The following is a 19,399-nucleotide window of genomic DNA, read 5'->3' on the forward strand; positions in this document are numbered from 1 at the left end:
GCAGCAACAAAGACCCAATGCAGCCAAAAGTAAAAAAACAAAACCAAAAACCCAAAAACAGATCCTTGCATGTAAACGTGATTCATATATCACAAAGATGGCTCTGCAGAACTATGCGGAAGGCTGGTTTTTTCAATACATGATGTTGGTACAAAATTGAGTGTCCTTATGGAAAAAGTAAAGCTAAGCTCACGACACCTCACACCATACAAAAAAATCAACTTCAGGTAGATTATAGACCTAGATATAAAAGGCAAAACTATAAAGTTTTCATAAGAAAATATAAAAGAATGCCTTTATGATCTTGGAGTCAACAAAGATTTCTTAAATAGGACACAAAACCTGATATCCATAAAGAATAAGATTCATAAACTCAACTACATTAAACTAAGAACTTCTGTTCATTAACGGATATCAAAAGAGAATCAAAAGACATACTATAGAATGGGAGGAGATATTAATATTTGCAACACATAGCCCTGACAAAGGACTGATATTCAAATATATAAAGAACTCCTATAACAAAAGAACAAGGATAACTCATTTAAATAAAGGATAAAAGACTTGAACAGAATTCATAGAAGAGGAAATCCTGATGGATGGCTAAATAAAAAGTTGTCCAATCTCCTGGGGAATCAGAGAATAGCAAAGTAAAATTACAAGATACATCGCACATCCACCAGACAAAAATGAGTCTGACAAAGGCCAAGTACTGGCCAGCGTGACAAGCAAAGAAACTTTTATACAACGCTGGTGGGCATGCAAATTGGTAAAACCACTCTTTCACATTACCTAGCAAATGTGAAAATAAGCACGCTCTATGACCTAGCAATTCTGCTCTAGAGAGAAACGTATGTGCATATGAACCAGAATTCATGGAAGAATGTTTAAAAGAACATCATTTATAATAGACAAAACCTAGAAATCACCCAACTATCCCTCTAGAATAGAACTGATAAACTGTGGCACATTTATATAATAGAATGTTATACAACAACAAAAACAAATAATCTAGAGCTACAACATGGATGAATCTTACAAACAATATATTGAGCAAAATAAGCAAAATATGAAATAATATATTCAGCATAATTTAATTTACATGAAGTTCAAAACCAGGCAAAATTAAATCATTATTTTAAGACACATTGGGTGGTAAAATTGCAAAGAAAAGAAAGAAATTATCATAAAAGTCAGAATGTTATCTTTGAGGAAGAGAGAGGGTTGTGATCAATAGGGACCACATGGCAAAGGGTTTCTGGGGTGTCAGAAATGTTCTATTTCTTGACTTGGGTGGCAGTTACACAGATGTTCATTATGTAACTATTTGCTATTTCATATATTTATAACCTATGTAATTTTCTATATTTGTGTCATATTTCACAATTTTAAAAGAGTTGAAAAAAGAATGTTTTGATGCTCCTAGCACATATATGTCAGACAAAGCTTTTCCACGAAGACAGTTCAAGGAGGACTTCAGTATGTCTCCTGAGACAGGACAGTGATTTTAAGAAGCCACTTTCTCCCATTCTGTATCTCAGATAATCAACTTACCCAGTGGTGACAGCATATTTGATGTGGTTGCTTGTGGTATAGATAAATACCCCACTTTCATCCCAGGCCCCACTCTTGACACGAATGTTCTCGTGAATGTTACATAGAGCCTCCAGTTTGCGGTTACAGATCACAATGGCTGTAAGAGGCAAAGGACATGAGTGCTCTGCTGGACAGGGTGAGTGAAGTAGACTGGCAGGGATGGGGAGGGAGGGACTGGTCTCTAAATCAGGGTGGACATAATGAAGACTTACCATGTTTGGCCAGTAGTGCTACATGGGACATGTCTGCTGACCAGATAACATATTTCACCTTGGAAATCTTCACAGATGCCAGAGTCCTGGGATAGAGAGAGAAGTGCAAATGTGAGTGGACCTGATTCCCTTATTCCAGGTTATGACCTACCTCCTTTTCATCTCCAAATTAATGTAAACCGAAATTTCTTAAAATAATACCAAATAAACACTTTCTGTATTACAGTTCAGTGACTTAAACATTTGGCTCACATTGTATACTTCCCTCTTCCTCAACTCCCTGCCCCTCATTCCCATGTATTATTAGGGACTTGTGTATGTCCGTTTTCACCAATGGACTATAAGCTCCTTTAAGTACAGGAACTACGTTATTCATTTGTGTCCCTATTATTCCAAGTCCCAAGAGCATTCTTCGTTCAGACAAATGCTCTGAAAACAAATAAGCCCCTTGTTGTAATGCTAGTGTGTATGTACAGGATGGAGAGTGATCACAGAGGAAAAAGAGTGGTTAGAAAGAGTCTTGGAGTTATAGCACAAGAAGTGGCTAAGCCACAGGTCAAACTCACTTGGAGGAAGAAAAGCTCCCACTAAAGATTTCCACTCTCCCCCACTATATGCCTGTCTGCTTAGGGGCATCTGACATGTTACCGCTTCTGCTGTACGTCAAAGAGCGTGATGGATTCTGCATCTCGAAGCAGGAGGTTGCCTGTGCCAGCGTAAAAAATCTCATCACAGTTGGGCACCTGTACTTTTTTGGTGATCTCATTCTTCAGATTCTTGATCAGAAGCTGAAATGAGTATAAAAGATGGGGTTAAGAGAAATACATGTAAGATGATGCTAGCTGACAATGTCCCTCAGCAATTATTCTTCAGCGTCAATAAACAAAGTAATTTTTTTTTCTGTCTGTCCAGGTCAATCACCACTCTACATAGACCACTCCAACTAAGATCCTCTCCAAGGGTCTTGATAGCTTTTTTTTTTTTTTTTTTCAATTGAAATATCCTGAGAAGTCCAACTAAAATCTGAATTCCTCAATCAACCAGAGACAGAATACAGCACTTCTGAGGCTTAAATTTTTGTTAAATATTTTCTTGAGAGAGCTTTGCTTAACTTTTTTAGGACCCATTACATTTTAAGTACCATCAGAGGTAGTAGGATAAGAGGATCTACTCCTTATCTAGCTCACCTATTTCATTTTTTTGGTGCGGCGGCGGGGTGTTGGGGTTTGCCACATGGCTTGCAGGATCTTAGTTCCCAGACCAGGGATTGAACCCGGGCCCCAGCAGTGAAAGTGCCAAGTCCTAACCACTGGACCATCAGGGACTTCCCAGCTCACCTATTTCAAATTTGATGTTTTTCGGCTCCTGTGTTATCAAGAGTGACTTTACCTTGGTTCTTAAGCCCAGAGCCACAGTGATCCAATCAAATCAATTTTAAGGCCTTTTTTTCCCCAAGGGGTTTGGGGCAGAGTTAAGGAGAAAGCAGCCATTGAGGACCACAGCTGCCCAGGGCAGAGTAAGGGAAAAAAAAATGCTCTTTATTCTGCAATACACAGGCCACTGCCACCACACTCTCCAAATTAATTTCCCTTTTTAGTCTTAACTCACCGAATGCATCCGATCTAGGACAGCAAACCGATTGCGAGCAACCCAAACAGCTGTCAGGCCTGAGGATCGTTTCCCTTCAGGAGCTGAGAAGAGCAAAACCAAAGGGCAGGAGCATGTAGTAAGCTACTGTCAGGTGCCATGAAGCTGCCAGTCTTGCTGGCTGCCAAGTTGGCTTTGCCAGTTCAGCTGCTTCCTAACTTATTCAGCCATAACCTGAGGCTATTGTCAGTGACTTTTCCCCACCAGTCCCCTCCAAACTCCAACCTCCACCCCTGCCAAGCCTCTTTTCTCTAGGCCAAGTGACTGCATTTCAGCCAACACTATATACTGGCAGAAGGACCACCCCCATCTTGGGAGACAGCACATTCCATCAAGCTAACGAGCAGGGCCTTGCTGGCCAAGCTGCGGCACAAAGCAAGCAGCCTGTGAGTGTCTTGGACCTCCTATCTCAACAAGCTGGAGTAGAGACAGAGCCCCCTCTCCAGGACGCAGCTGCTCTGCTGCTTTTAACATGCAAATGCAGACCTCCTAGTAAAGTAGGGTGGGGCAGAGCACTCCTAACTAAATCCAGGCAGCTCTATGCTGGGCAGTATTTAGCACCAAGCTGATGCTCCATAAATGTCAATCAATCACTCAACAAAGTTACAACATGTTTCTCAGTTCCCAAACATTTCATTGGATGATTAGAATTCTGAATGGGCACTCCCCACTCTGGGAAACTTCAAAGGAGATACACAGAAGGATGCATGGAAATACTCTTTTATCTATTAGTATCAGCAGGAAACTGGACAATACATGCTGGCCAGCCTTGCCAGGCCACCCCTTGACAACCAGGGGTGTCAGGCAATTTACAAAATTAATTATTATCACAACCAACACTCCAATTTTCCAGGGGCCAAAGAACCACACTATTCAAGCCTTTGCTCTTTCTCTTCCTCTGGCTGTACCTTTATTCCTTTAATAATTATTATCTCCCTCAAAAAATGGAGATGATAAAATAAAAGTGGTTATAAGACAAAACAAAAATATTTTAGACTCTATTAATTGTAAACAGATGGGGAAAAGAAGCAAGGGGATGGGTAAGCAGGAGCAAACAAAAAAAATTGGTCAGAAATGGCTTGACTGATTTATAGGGGAGACTTTGATTTATGGATATCAAAGACATACAGGTTTTCTCTCTTCTCACCATGACCACACTTATTGGAGAGTGATGATATTAGCAGCAATAATGACACAGTGGCACCCACAATAGGACAGAGCTAGCAAAATATTTCTCAGAATCCGTTGATTCGCTCTAAAATATCACGAAAGTATGGTACTAAGATTGGGGACCTGAGGAACAAACCTCTGACCTACAAACCAACTGGAGGTAGTACACTAAAAGGAGCATAAGTGAGGCTCAAATCTATTCTGAGAATGTTTTGTCAGCAAGTTCTAGCAGAAAGGACTAAAAAGGGATAGTGGTGATGGAAGAGGTAGGCAGGGGTCTCAGCTGGATCCAGGATCCCTGGTGGGGTGAGGGGCTGTTAACAGCCTCATCTTTCTGACATGCAAAAGGAAGCAAATCAGATCTGGATATGGATGGGAGAGCATAAATCCCTAGTCCCAGGATGAGACACTGCAAGATTGGAACCACGTTTTTAAATAAATGAAACTACCAGGGTGAAAGTCACATCAGCTGACAATAAACTAGGATAACATGCTGTGCTGAAAGAGAAAATGGAGAGTTTCTAATAACCAAATTATAAAATATATATATCGAGCTGGAGTAATAAAATGGAGGAGGAACATGAATATTTCACACCACAGTTGCCTCTGATGCAATTGTCAGCAGCACCTGCCAACAGACATGAGTGATGTGGCCATGGCCTGGGGACGGAATGTGAAAAACTTGAAGAGGAGTGATGATTTGGGTGAGGAGAGCTAGGAGCAGAGTCGGGTATACAAAGAGAATGCCTACCATCAGGATTCTGGGAGTCGGCATCCTTGGGGATGGTGTACAAGTCATAGGTACTATTCTCTAAATTACTGGCTCTCTGTAGAGGAAAGGGAGGAATTGTTAGTAAGAGCACCCAAGATACCAGTTTACTCTGACATAGAAAACAGCACCATTATACAGACAGCAACCTGCAACTATTTCACACCTTTCACTCAGAAGGCATCTGAACGTTTCTACAGCTAAAAATTATAGGGCTCGTTGCCAAAGAATTCAGCATTCATGTCACCTTATTTTTCTTGTATCTTCCAAAGATGTAGATACCTTTTGAATGAAAGCAAGGACTGCTCTCTATTCCACAAATTAACAGACTAAGACCCCAATATTCCAGTGCCCCACCTGAGTATACTCATCAACTTAAAAGTCTGTTTGAAGGTGAAAAAAAGACATCAAAGAAAAAACATTAAAGAAAAGTGCCAGGAGGAAAATATGGGGCTGTTAGATATTGAAGAACTGGGATCAGACACTAGAAGTCATATCGGGAAAGACAGGTTTTCATTCTTCTGACCTGGCAATGAAGGCACTAAAATTAGAATGTCATTTCTTTCTTTCTTTCTTTTTTTAAAAATTGTATGGCAAGAAATGAGGAGGGCTACTTGATGACCCCCAAAGGTAACACCACTGAAAGGAGCTCCTCTCAAAATCAGCTCTACTATTTTTCACCCAAATGGAGGGAATCAAGATAAGCATTTTTGAATAGGCTATAGTCCCAAACATTTTTTCAAACTACTTTCAGTGATTTGGGTGATTCATCCCAACGCTCCATTAAGTTTAGAAGTTGTTAGCCTTATGAAAGATGTAAGTACACAAACCCTTAACATGTTTATGACAGCTGAAGCCTACCTGGTTTGAGTCTCTGTTTACTGTTTCAGCTCTCTCAAAATGACCATTAAATAGTTTCTAAGAAGCCATTAGAGATCCTCTAAGGGCATGAGAAAGAGACCTATGGGAAATGAGGAGATCCTAGGAGGTTTACTTACTGTACACAGTAGGACTGCATTTTCTGCTGGATTGTATGACATGTTGAACACTGGAAACTTGGAACCACTAGAGATATATATACAAAAAATGGAGAAATTAGTAAAAAGACATAATGACAATAGGAAAAAAGGAATTACTCCTACACCTCCTACTTATCTCATCTTTACAGATATACTTATCATTTTTATAATCAGGAATAAAAATAAATGAATGTTGCATCTATTTCTTCCTTCCTTTAAGGCTTAGGGACTCCCCTATTTCAGCTTTGAGCATAGAGTTTTAAAAAAGCACACCTAGTACAAGTCTACTTATTCAACAGAAGGTATGGTTAGCACTCACTGTAGTGAGTGGGATTGATTCTTGGGTACAAATTCCTACACATAATTGCAGTGGATACCACAGAGTAACATGATGTGATTTGTCTCTGGCTAGTTTCTCCTGTCCCTTGGAGTGATAACACAAACAAATTTTTTTTATTGTAGTAACGCTGGAGGGTGGTTATCAAACCCTTATGCCAAAGCCTGCCACCATGAATGTTTCAGCATGCTGAAACATCCGGCTTTCCAAGAGGATAGTTCGTTTTGCCAGGCACCCTAGATATTATCATATCTTCAGAGTTAAGAGTTTCCAGAGACATATATTCTGGTTTACAGTTGCATGCATTTTGCTGAAAAGCAAAGGGAGAGGTATAGAAAAGAAATGCTAAATAAAGGCAAAGAGGCCTGTCACCAAGTTGGGCTACTCTCAACCAGGAAACTTTCCCTGGTTTTCAAGACACCTGGCAAACTTGGCAGTATGATTTCCTTTCCACAGGGTCTCTAGCATTGTCAACAGGGAAGCCCCCATTGGCCTCATGGCCACCACCATGCTCCTGGGGATTCTATCTGTGACAGGAAATGAGATCCAAAACGTTGTTAAAAGAACAGACTCCAGTTTTTGAGTATGGTTTCATGGTAACAGACGAAGACACTTTGGAGGGAAGAAACAAGTCTGATTTACCTCCGCAACTGCATCACAGCTACATCTTTGGAGCTGTTGAAATCCAACTGACGTAAGAATCGGTCCTTGACATAATGAAGCATATTGCCATGAACGGCATAAGCTGGCCGTTCCCGTTCCAGTTTAAATACAATCATGCCACCATCATGGCCTGGGCCACAGGGAAAAGGGAGGAAAGAATTAGCTGTAGGCAAGAAAGAAAACTGGAAACAGGAGATACACAAAGATGACGACTGTACATGTATGCTAAAAACAAAGTTAAGACCCCTAAATGCATTCTTTATTTGCCTAAATTCTCACAATTCTTGGAATCTTTATTCAAGTAAACACCTGTAAATCATTTACCAATACTCACCCTATCATACTGCCACATTAGACAAACCCTCCTCTGTGTTCTCCTAACTGCTTTGTACAAACCTCCGTCACAGCACGTACCATTCTGCACTGTAACCATTTAGGTATATCATCCCCAGTATACACTGAGCTCCCTGAAAACAGAAATTACAATAATTTCTATCCTTCCCCAGTTACTATCAAATAACAAACATAAAAAGTAAATGTTGAACAAATGGATGCTAGTTTAAAAAGCCTTTCTGGTTCTGTTTTTTAAAAATGTTTTGCTTTTCCCTACTAACATTATCCATCACTCAGAAAAACCTTCAATCTTTGTCCTCCTAGTATACACTCCACACATAAATCAGATCATGTCACTTCCCTACCCAACACCTTCCAATGGCTTTCCATTCTTTCAGAATAAAGTCTTAAATTCTAATGGCCTACAAGGCAATGCCCAATCTGGCTTGGTCTTACCTCCTATTACTTAGCCCCTTACTGTGCTCCAACTGGCCACTTTGATGTTCCTGAAACATGTTAAACATTTCTCATATCACGGTCTTTGCATTTGTTGTTCCCACTGTCAATGTATTTATCATTCCCCTTCACTTTCCTGAACACCCAGTAGAAAGCAGCAGTCCCTACACTCATCCCTCTCTATCCCACTTACTTTTGCTTAACTTTCTTTTAAAGCAGTTTTCACCATACATTGTTTCATGTTTTTATTGTTTTATGGGTCTACCTCCCTTCACTACAAGTAAAAGTTCTATGGCCTCAGGTGTAGCGCTTTCCAGGGACTGCCCCATGCCTACTCCAGCCCCAGGCACTCCACCAAGAGACCACACTCCCCAGGGACTATGCCTGCCCAGATGCACTCCAGCCCCAGCAAGCCTGCCAAAGCTGCCAGGTGCAAACAATCTACACAGGAATGCTTTCACCCTTTAAGGCCACTCCTTAAAAGACCAGGAGAGGTAGCTGTTTTGCTTAAATTCATAGAAACAAAAACCAAAAGTCAAACAAAAGGGAGACAGAGCAATATGTTCCAAAAGAAACAACAAAATAACCCCCCAGAAAAAACGCCTGATGAAAGAGATAAGTAATTTATCTGATAAAGAGTTCAAAGAAACAGTCATAAGGATGCTAACCAAACTTGGGAGAAGAATGGAAGAATTCAGTGAGAACTTCAACAAAGACTTAGAAAATATAAGAAAGAACCAATCAAAAGTGAAGAATACAAAAACGGAAAAAATATGTAGAGGGAATCAACAGCAGATTAGATTATATGGAAGAATAGATGAGCAATCTGTGAGACAGAATAGTGGAAATCACCCAATATTAACAGCAAAAAGGAGAAAGAATTTTTTTTTAAATGAGGAGAGTTAAGGGACTTCTGGGACAACATCAAGCATACTAACTTTCACATTATAGGATTCCCAAAGGAGAAGAGAGAAAGGGACAGAAACCTTATTTGAATAAATAATGGCTGAAAACTTTCCTAACCTGAGGAAGGAAGTAGATATCCAGGTCCAAGAAGCAGAGATTCCCAAATAAGATGAACCCAAAGAGATCCTCACCAGGACACATTATAATTAAAATGGCAAGAGTTAAAGATAAGGAGAGAATCTTAACACATTATTGGCTGGGGGATTTTTGCAGAAACTGATGCTTGTGGCCAGCGATTTGTTATATAAGTGAATACTGAAACATCCATGTTTGAGTATAACTATCAACAACTGTTTTTGCACTTAATGTATTTCTTTGAAAGTTTGTACATGTCTTACTAAAGCATTCTAATATTTCATTAGACTCTGACAGGCAGTACAGCAGGCACCTCTGTGCAGGGGAACAGAACATCTATTACAAATATATTGTGTTTCACGGTGCTTTCCCCTGGAAGAGCAGACTCTACACTTTCTGGCGGCATTTTTTAAAAAAAATTTATTTATTTTTGGCTGCGTTGGGTCTTCGTTGCTGCACACGGGCTTTCTCTAGTTGCAGCAAGTGGGGGCTACTCTTTGTTGCAGTGTGCAGGCTTCTCATTGGGGTGGCTTCTCATTGCAGAGCACAGGCTCTAGGTGCTCGGGCTTCAGTAGTTGTGGCACGCAGGCTCAGTAGTTGTGGCCTGAGGGCTCTAGAGCACAGGCTCAGTAGTTGTGGCGCACAGGCTTAGTTGCTCTGCAGCATGTGGGATCTTCCCGGACCAGGGCTCGAACCCATATCCCCTGCACTGGCAGGCAGATTCTTAACCACTGTGCCACCAGGGAAGCCCCATGGCATTATTTTTTAGTTCTGTGGGTATTATTTCCTCTAGAATATGTTCTTTTATTTTACCTGATAGTCGACAAGGTGGATCTTTGTGGGGGGCTCTTTTAGAAACACCACAAGAAGGACCAGGTGCAGGACTACCACTATATTCACCAGAATGGTCAATTACCCATTCTCTAGCTACTGCTAACAAAAACTGCTTGTAAGTCATTTTATTCTGTGCATTAAGGCTACAATAAATTTTAAACACATTGAATAAACTGCAATTACTCAAATAGAAACCCACTTTCTTAAACCATTTTCGAGTTTTCCAGAGGATATTGCAGTTTGCCAGGTATTGACTGAATCAATCAACTCTTTCATAGATTTATTATATTCTAATATACCAGTGGGCTTAGTCATCTGATGGTCAGTCCTCCTGTCTTCTTTTCCTGTAGATGCTATGGAGGCATAATGAATAGTTGTCACCATGCAGACTAGCCTTTTGTCTTTCCATATAAGAAAAATCACTTTTCCCGTCCATAAGAATGTCATTTCTCCCCTCTGTAGATTTTTAGATTTCTCCTAATTGGTTTGGTAGACCATGATTCTCTCTTATAGTCCCACAAACTCTGGTTTTATTTTTCAACGATATTTCAGATGTGTACACACTGTTGTAATAATTGTCTTGGTAAATACGGTGCCATGAACCAAGATAAGGTTGTAGGACCAATAAGATTGTTTCTTGCAGTTTCTATCCTTCACCCATGTAAATCTCAAGGTTGCATATATACCCAGTTTCACTTTCGTTAACCATCCTGACCAAACTTATTTTGTAAGTTTTCTGGGATTACAGGTTTTGAATCTGAGTCATCCTCTCCACTTTATCATTGCCTCATCAAGCAATAGCTCTTGTTTGGGTATATAGATTGATGGAAATTTTGGTAGAAAATAATCCAAAAGAGGTTTAACTTTTGAACCTCTGTCTGCAGGAAGTGGAGTTTCTGAGTTATTGTTAAAGTGAAGAAACATCATTATTTTTTCGAATCTTCTTCTTGTAATAATCTTTGGCAAGATAGGTGTTTCAAGTAAGGGATCAGTCGGCCAATATTCTTTCCAGTATGACTTTATTTGTCCCATCAAAATTATTAATCCATGGAATCAACCTAAACGCCCATCAACAGACGAGTGGATAAAGAAGATGTGGTACATATACACAATGGAATATTACTCAGTCATAAAAAGGAACAAAATTGGGTCATTTGTAGAGAGGTGGATGGTCCTAGAGACTGTCATACAGAGTGAAGTAAGTCAGAAAGAGAAAAACATAATATATTAACGCATATATGTGGAATCTAGAAAAATGGTACAGATGAACCGGTTTGCAAGGTGGAAATAGAGACACAGATGTAGAGAACAAACGTATGGACACCAAGGGGGGAAAGTGGTGGGATGAAGCAGTGGTGGGATGAATTGGAAGACTGGGATTGACATATACACACTAATATGTATAAAATATATAACTAAATAAGAACCTGCTGTATAAAAAAATAAAATAAAATAAAATTGAAAAAAAAGGAAGCTTCATACCTCTTTAAAAAAATTATTAATCCAAGAAACTTCTTCATGTCACTATTGGTTACACCAGTCCATTTTAAAGCCTTATCATACTTTTTATATGCTTTTTCATTCTGTTGGTGATACAAGTTTGTTTGAGAAGCAACCAACTTGAAAAAGCCGTTACCAAAAATTAATTCTGTTATTTCACTAACACTTTGCAGATTATTACATTCAATAGTTACACCTGTAAAGTCTTCTAATTTTTATGAAATGTTGTCTGCAATCACTCTTCTGCAGAAGCAAGGGAGCATTCTCCAGCACCATGAGTTTCATTTTCACTTTCCATATCAGAATCAATCACTAAGTTTTTTTTTCTTTTTGTTGTTCTAACATTCACATTGTCTGAATCAGAACTATATTCTGAAGAACTATCATCTTCTGAGACACTAGTATATATGTCACTTGGACAATGAGAGAAAGTATCTGCATAAAATTCACCGAAAAATTCTTCTTCACTCAAAATCTCGCGATGCATCATTTTTGAAAATTTTATGGTAACAAACTTGTGTTTATGATACACACAAGGTTGGAACAAAAACCTAATGGAGCAAAATGCAAATGATAACGACAATCATAAGTTGTATAATGAACACTTGATCAATTTTAAGCTCTAACAACTTTGCATGGTGATGTTGATTGTATCACTCTCTAAAAACGTATTGATACGTCTCCAGTCAATAACATTCAGGTAACAAAAGACATATCAATACATCTCTGGTCAATAATGTGTTAAAGGCAGCAAGAGAAAAACAACTAATCACATACAAGGAAAACCCCAGAAGACTCTCAGCTGATTTTTTAGCAGAAACTTTACAGGTCAGAAAGGAATGGCAGGATACATTTAAAATGCTGAGAGGAGGGCTTCCCTGGTGGTGCAGTGGTTGAGGGTCTGCCTGCCAATGCAGGGTACACGGGTTCGTGCCCTGGTCCGGGAGGATCTCACATGCCGCAGAGTAGCTGGGCCTGTGAGCCATGGCCGCTGGACCTGCACGTCTGGAGCCTGTGCTCTGCAGCAGGAGAGGCCACAACGGTGAGAGGCCCACGTACCGCAAAAAAAAAAAAAAAAAAAAAAAAAAAATGCTGAGAGGAAAAGAGTTACCACTTAGCATCTATCCAACAAGGTTATCATTCAGAACTGAAGGAGAAAGAGTTTCAGACAAGCAAAAACTAAGACTTCACTACTAAACCAGCCTTACATGAAATGTCAAGGTCTCCTTTAAGCAGAAAAGAAAAGGCAACAACTAGAAATAAGAAAATATATGAGGGACTTCCCTGGTGGTGCAGTGGCTAAGAATCCGCCTGCCAATGCAGGGGACATGGGTTCGAGCCCTGGTCCAGGAAGATCCCACATGCTGCAGAGCAACTAAGCCTGTGCGCCACAACTAATGAGCTCATGCTCTAGAGCCAGCGAGCCACAACCACTGAGCCCGTGTGCCACAACTACTGAAGCCCGCACACCTCGAGCCCATGCTTCACAACAAGAGAAGCCACCGAAATGAGCAGCCCGCATACCACAATGAAGAGTAGCCCCCACTCACCGCAACTAGAGAAAGCCCATGTGAAGCAATGAAGACTCAACACAGCCAAAAATAAATTTAAAAAAAAATTTTAAAGATCTTTTTAAAAAAGAAAATACATCAAAGGAAAAATCTCACTGATAAAAGCAAATACATAGTAAAGGCAGTGAATCAGCCACTTAAAAAGCTTGTATGAAAGTTAAAAGACCAGAGAATAGTTGACCCTTAAACAACATGGATCTTAACTGCACTGGTCCACTTACACACAGTTCTCTTTCACTTAATATGTACAATAATACTACACAGTCCACTGTTGGTTGAATCTGTAGATACAGAACCACAGGTACAGAGAGTCAACTGTAAACTTATATGCATATTTTAGACTGCACAGAGGGTCAGTGTCCCTAACTTCCATGTTGTTAAAGGGTCCAGTGCAGTATAATCAACTATAATTACAAAAAATAGTTAAGGTATACACAAAATAGAGATATAAAATATGAAATAAAAAACATAAAATGGGGTATGTGTAAAAATGTAGTGCTTTTAGAATGCCTTTGAACTTAAGTGACTATCAGCTTAAAATAGACAAATACATATATACAGTTCAATATTTATGAAATTCATGGGAACCACAAACAAAAACTTACAATGGATAGACAACAAATAAAGAGAAACAAATTCAAATGTAACACTAAAGGAATCCATCAAACCACAAGGGAAGAAACCAAGAGAACAAGACAGGAACAGAGAAGAACTACAAAAACAACCAGAAAAAAATTAACAAAATGTTAAAAAGCACATACCTATCAATAATTACTTTAAAGGTAAATGGACTAAATGCACCAACCAAAAGACTTACAGTGGCTGAATGGATTAAAACAAATGAGACCTATCTATACGTTGCCTACAAGAGACAAGTCAGATCTAAAGATACATATAGACTGAAAGTGAAGGGATGGAAAAGGATATTTCATGCACATGTAAAAGAAAAGAAAGCTAGGACATTACTCATATCAGACAAAATAGACTTTAAAACAAAGATCATAACAAAAGACAAAGAGGGGCATTACATAATGATAAAGAGGTCAATCCAACAAGAGAATATAACATTTGCAAACATTTATACACCCAACATAGGAGTACCTAAATATATAAAGCAAATATTAATAAAGGGAGAAATTGACAATAACACAATAATACTAGGGGACATTACACCCTACTTACATCAATGGACAGATCATATCAACAAGGAAACACTGGCCTTAAGTGACACATTAGACCAGATAGAATTAATAGAGAACAGTCTATCCAAAAGCGGCAAAATACATTTTTCTCAAGTGCATATTCAACATACTCCAGGAAAGATCTCATGCTAGGCCACAAAACATGGCTTGATAAATTTAAGACTGAAATAATTTCAAGTGCCTTTTTTGCCAAAAAAGTATGAAACTAGAAATCAACTACAAGAAGAAAACTAGAAAAAACACAAATATGTGGAGACTAAACAACATGTTACTAAACAACAAATGAGTCAACAAAGAAATCAAAGAGGAAATCAAAAATACCTGAAGACAAATGAAAATGGAAACACAAGTGTCCAACATCTATGGGACACAGCAAAAGCAGTTCTAAGAGGAAGTTCATAGTGATACAGGCCTACCCCAAGAAACAAGAAAAATCTCAAGCAATCTAAAAGTAGATTTAAAAAAAAAAAACAAAATGAAGAACAAGCAAAGCTCAGTGAGTATAAGGAAGAAATGATAAAGATTAGAGCAGAAATAAATGAAATAGAGACTAAAAAGACAATAGAAAATACAATGAAACTAAGAGTTGGTTCTTTGAAAGAGAAAATCTACAAACTTTTAGCCAGATGCATTTAAAAAAAAAAGAGAGCTCTAATAAAATCAGAAATGAAAGAGGAGAAATTACAACTGACAGCACAGAAATACAAAGGACTGATTATAAGAGAATACTACAAACAATGATATGCCAACAATGGATAAATTCCTAGAAACATACAATCTTCCAAGACTGAGTCATGTAGAAACAGAAAACCTGAATAGATCAATTACTAACAAACTTGAGTCAGTAATCAACAATCTCCCAAAGAACAAAAGTCCAAGTCCAGATGGCTTCAAAGGTAAATTCTACCAACATTTAAAGAAGAGTTAATATCTATCCTTTTCAAATTATTCCAAAAATTGAAGAGGAAAAAACACTTCCAAACTCACTTAATGAGGACAGCACTACCTTGATACCAAAACCAGGCAAAGATAATAAGAAAACAAAAATTATAGGCCAATATCCCTGATGAGCATAGATGCAAAAATCCTTAACAAAATACTAGCAAACCAAATACAATGATACATTAAAAGGATAATACACCACGATCAAGCACAATTCATTCCAGAGATGCAAGGATGGTTTAACATCCATAAATCAATGTGATACACCACATTAACAAAATGAAGGGTTAAAATCATGATCATATCGATAGATGTAGAAAAAGCATTTGACAAAATTTAACATCCATTTATGATAAAAACTCTTAGCGAAGTGGGTATAGAGGGAAAATACCTCAACATAATAAAGGCCCTACGTGACAAACACACAGCTAACATCATACTCCATGGTGAAAAGCTGAAAACTTTTCCACTAGCATCAGGAACAAGAAAAGGATACCCACTCTCGTCACTTCTATTCAACATAGTATTGGAAGTCCTAGCCACAGCAATTAAGCAAGAAAATGAAAAGGCATCTAAATTGCAAAGGAAGAAATAAAACTGTCACTATTTGCAGATGACAAGATACTATATATAGAAAGCCCAAAAGATTCCACAAAAAAACTATTAGAACTAATAAATTAATTCAGTAAAATTGGAGGAAACAAAATTAATATACAGAAATCTGTTGCAATATCAGAAAGAGAAATGAAGAAAACAATCCCATTTACAACTGCATCAAAAAAGAATAAAAAACCTAGGAATAAATTTAACCAAGGAGATAATAAAAGACCTGTATTCTGAAAACTATTAGACATTGATGAAAGAAATTGAAGATGACACAAATAAATGGAAAGATATACCATGCTCATGGATTGGAAGAATCAGTATTATTAAAATGTCCATATTACTGAAAGCAACCTAAAGATTCAGTGCAATCCCTATCAAAATACCAATGGTACTTTTCATAGAACTAGACAAATACTCCTAAGATTTATATGGAACCACAAAAGTTGCCAAATCACCATGGCAATCTTTAGAAAGAAGAACAAAACTGGAGGTCTCATGCTCCCAGACTGGAAACTATATTAGAAATCTATAGTAATCAAAACAGTATGATACTGGCACAAAAACAGACACATAGATCAATGGAACAGAATAGAGAGCCCAGAAATACATTCATGCTCACATGGTCAATTAATCTATGACAAAAGAGGCAAAAATATACAATAGGGAAAAGGCAGTCTCTTCAATAAATGGTGTTGGGAAAACTAGAGAGCTACATATAAAAGAATCAAACAACCACTTTCTTAAACCATGTACAAAAATAAACGCAAAATGGATTAAAGACTTAAATGTAAGACCTAAAACCATAAAACTCCTAGAAGAAAGTATAGGCAGTAACCTCTTTGACATCAATCTTAGCAATATTTTTTTGGATATGTCTCCTCAGGCAAGGGAAATGAAAATAAACACATGGGACTACATCAAACGAAAAAGCTTTTGTACAGCAAAGGAAACCACCAACAAAACAAAAAGGCAACCTACTGAATGAGAGAAGATATTTGCAAACAATATATCCGATAAGGGGTTGAGATCCAAAATCTGAAGAACTCATACAACTGGCACTTCTCTGGCAGTCCAGTGGTTAAGACTCCACACTTCCACTGCAGGGGGCCCAGGTTCGATCCCTGGTCGGAGAACTAAGATCCCACATGCCATGTGGTGTGGCCAAAAAAAAAAATCATAAAGAACTCATACAACTCAATATCAAAAATCAAATAAGCCAATTTAAAAATAAGCAGAATACCTGAATAGATATTTTTCCAAAGAAGACATATAGATAGCCAACAGGCACATGAAAAGGTTCTCATCACTAATCATCAGAGTAATGCAAATCAAAACCATGAGATACCACCTCACATCTAACAGAATGGCTATTATCAAAAAGACAAGAAACAAGTGTTGACATGGCTTTGGAGAAAAGGGAACCCTTGTGCATCGTTAGTGGGAATTTAAATATTGTAGCCACTATGGAAAACAATATGGAGGTTCTTCAAAAAAATTAAAAATAGAACTACCATATATGATCCAGCAATTCCACTTCTGGGTATTTATCAAAAGAAAACAAAATCACTAATTCAAAAAGATATATGTACCCCAATGTTCATTGAAGCACTACTTACAACAGCCAAGATATGGAAGTAACCTAAGTGTCCATCAATAGATGAATGGATAGAGAAGATGTGGTATACATATACAATGAAATATTACTCAGCCATAAAAAAAGAATAAAATCTTGCATTTGCAACAGCATGGATGGACATGGAGGGTATTATGCTAAGCAAAATAAGTCAGAGAAAAATAAATACTGTATGATTTCACTTATATGTGGAATTTAAAAAACAAATGTACAAACAAAACAAAATAGAAACAGACTTTTTGATACAGAGAACAAACGGTGGTTGTCAGAAGAGAGAGGTAGGGGGGCAGATGAAATAGGTGAATGGGATTAAGAGGTACAAACTTCCAGGTATAAAATAGGTATAAAATAAATAAGTCATGAAGATGTAATGTACACATAGGGAATATAGTCAATAATATTGTAAGAACTTTGTATGGTGACAGACGGTAACTGGTCTTATTGTAGGGATCATTTCATTATGTATAAAAATGTCAAATCGGGCCTCCCTGGTGGCACAGTGTTAAGAATCTGCCTGCCAATGCAGGGGACAAAGGTTCAAGCCCTGGTCCGGGAAGATCCCACATGCTGCGGAGCAACTAAGCCCGTGTGCCCCAACTACTGAGCCTGTGCTCTAGAGTCCATGAGCCACAACTACTGAAGCCCATGCGCCTACAGCCCGTGCTCTGCAACAAGAGAAGCCACTGCAATGAGAAGCCTGCGCACCACAATGAAGAGCAGCCCCTGCTTGTCGCAACTAGAGAAAGCCCGCATGCAGCAACAAAGACCTAACACAGCCAAAGACAAAACAATAAAATTAAAATAAAAAAAAAAATCAAATCACTATGTTGTGAAACTAATAAAATATTTTAAGTTAATTATAACTCAAAAAAAGTTCTTTAAAGTAAGAGACATTGTTTTATGCACTGCTAGAATACCAGCACCCAGACTAGGGCTGATACTCAGTATGTATTTGCTAAATGAATGAATAAAACTCAGCTTCTAGCTCCTCAGTCTAGGAACCTCAAGTGTCCAGTATTAGCCTCTAAGTCTCCTAGGAACTAATCAAAGAGAATGGGCTTTAGGGGAATTCCCTGGAGGTCCAGTGGTTAGGACTCAGTGCTCTCACCACCAAGGGCCCAGGTTCAATCCCTGGTTGGGGAACTAAGATCCCACAAGCCGTGCAGCATGGCCAAAAGAAAAAAAAAAGGGAGAGAATGGGCTTTATTATTAAATGAAGTTTGGTGGATAAAGAACACTATACCAAGAAGGTAAGGGAGTTAAAAAGGAGAAAAGCTTCAACTAGGTGGCTCTGAGACTTCTATTCTTCCTTGTCATCCTACTATATACTTGCTGGAGACAAAGCTAATGGAGAATTACTCTCAAGTATTGTAAACTTTGAACCAAAGGAAAAAAGAGAAGAAATGGCCTTTACCTGCTGCAAAGAGGTTAAGGTTAGGGTGGGCAGCTAGGACCCAGAAACGATCATGGTCCCTGCGGAAGGTCTGAACCCCAGTCCTAGGAAAGTAAAAGGTACACAAAGAAAAATATTAATTTCCAAGGAAACTTCAGCCTATCACATACAAGAGTATTAAGTGGTAGGCCAGCACACTGATTAAAAAGCTAAATCAAGGACAGTGAACTGCATATTCTAAATAAAGACAGTCATGATAAATTTTACCAAGGAACAGAAAGAGGACTTCAGGGACTTCCCTGGTGGTCCAGTGGTTAAGATTCCAAACTTCCAATGCAGGGGATTTGGGTTCGATTCCTGGTCTGGGAATTAAGATCCCACATGCCACGTGCAGCATGACCAAAAAAGAGGACTTCGCACTGACTCTACTATTTTGATATTACAACTTCCCCCACTCATCATAATTTTCTACTGT

General features: G+C 38.5%; 1 protein-coding gene across 2 annotated transcripts in view; it reads right to left on the reverse strand.

Annotated features, from left to right (window-relative positions):
• The window catches only part of COPA (COPI coat complex subunit alpha), a 50,525-nt gene that overhangs the window by 12,486 nt on the left and 18,640 nt on the right, over window positions 1-19,399 (reverse strand). Inside the window, exons 10-17 of one of the 2 annotated variants that reach the window (XM_059066934.2) lie at window positions 18,946-19,028; window positions 7,393-7,543; window positions 6,393-6,459; window positions 5,377-5,452; window positions 3,417-3,499; window positions 2,457-2,596; window positions 1,809-1,894; window positions 1,555-1,693 (exon numbers count right to left, since the gene is read on the reverse strand). In XM_059066934.2, coding sequence (XP_058922917.1) covers window positions 1,555-1,693; window positions 1,809-1,894; window positions 2,457-2,596; window positions 3,417-3,499; window positions 5,377-5,452; window positions 6,393-6,459; window positions 7,393-7,543; window positions 18,946-19,028 — 825 coding nt within the window. Of the gene's footprint in view, window positions 1-1,554; window positions 1,721-1,808; window positions 1,895-2,456; window positions 2,597-3,416; window positions 3,500-5,376; window positions 5,453-6,392; window positions 6,460-7,392; window positions 7,544-18,945; window positions 19,029-19,399 lie in introns of both variants that reach the window. The other variant, XM_067039470.1, reaches the window with a different exon arrangement.

Source organism: Kogia breviceps, chromosome 1, assembly GCF_026419965.1.
Source record: "Kogia breviceps isolate mKogBre1 chromosome 1, mKogBre1 haplotype 1, whole genome shotgun sequence".
NCBI lineage: Eukaryota > Metazoa > Chordata > Mammalia > Artiodactyla > Physeteridae > Kogia > Kogia breviceps.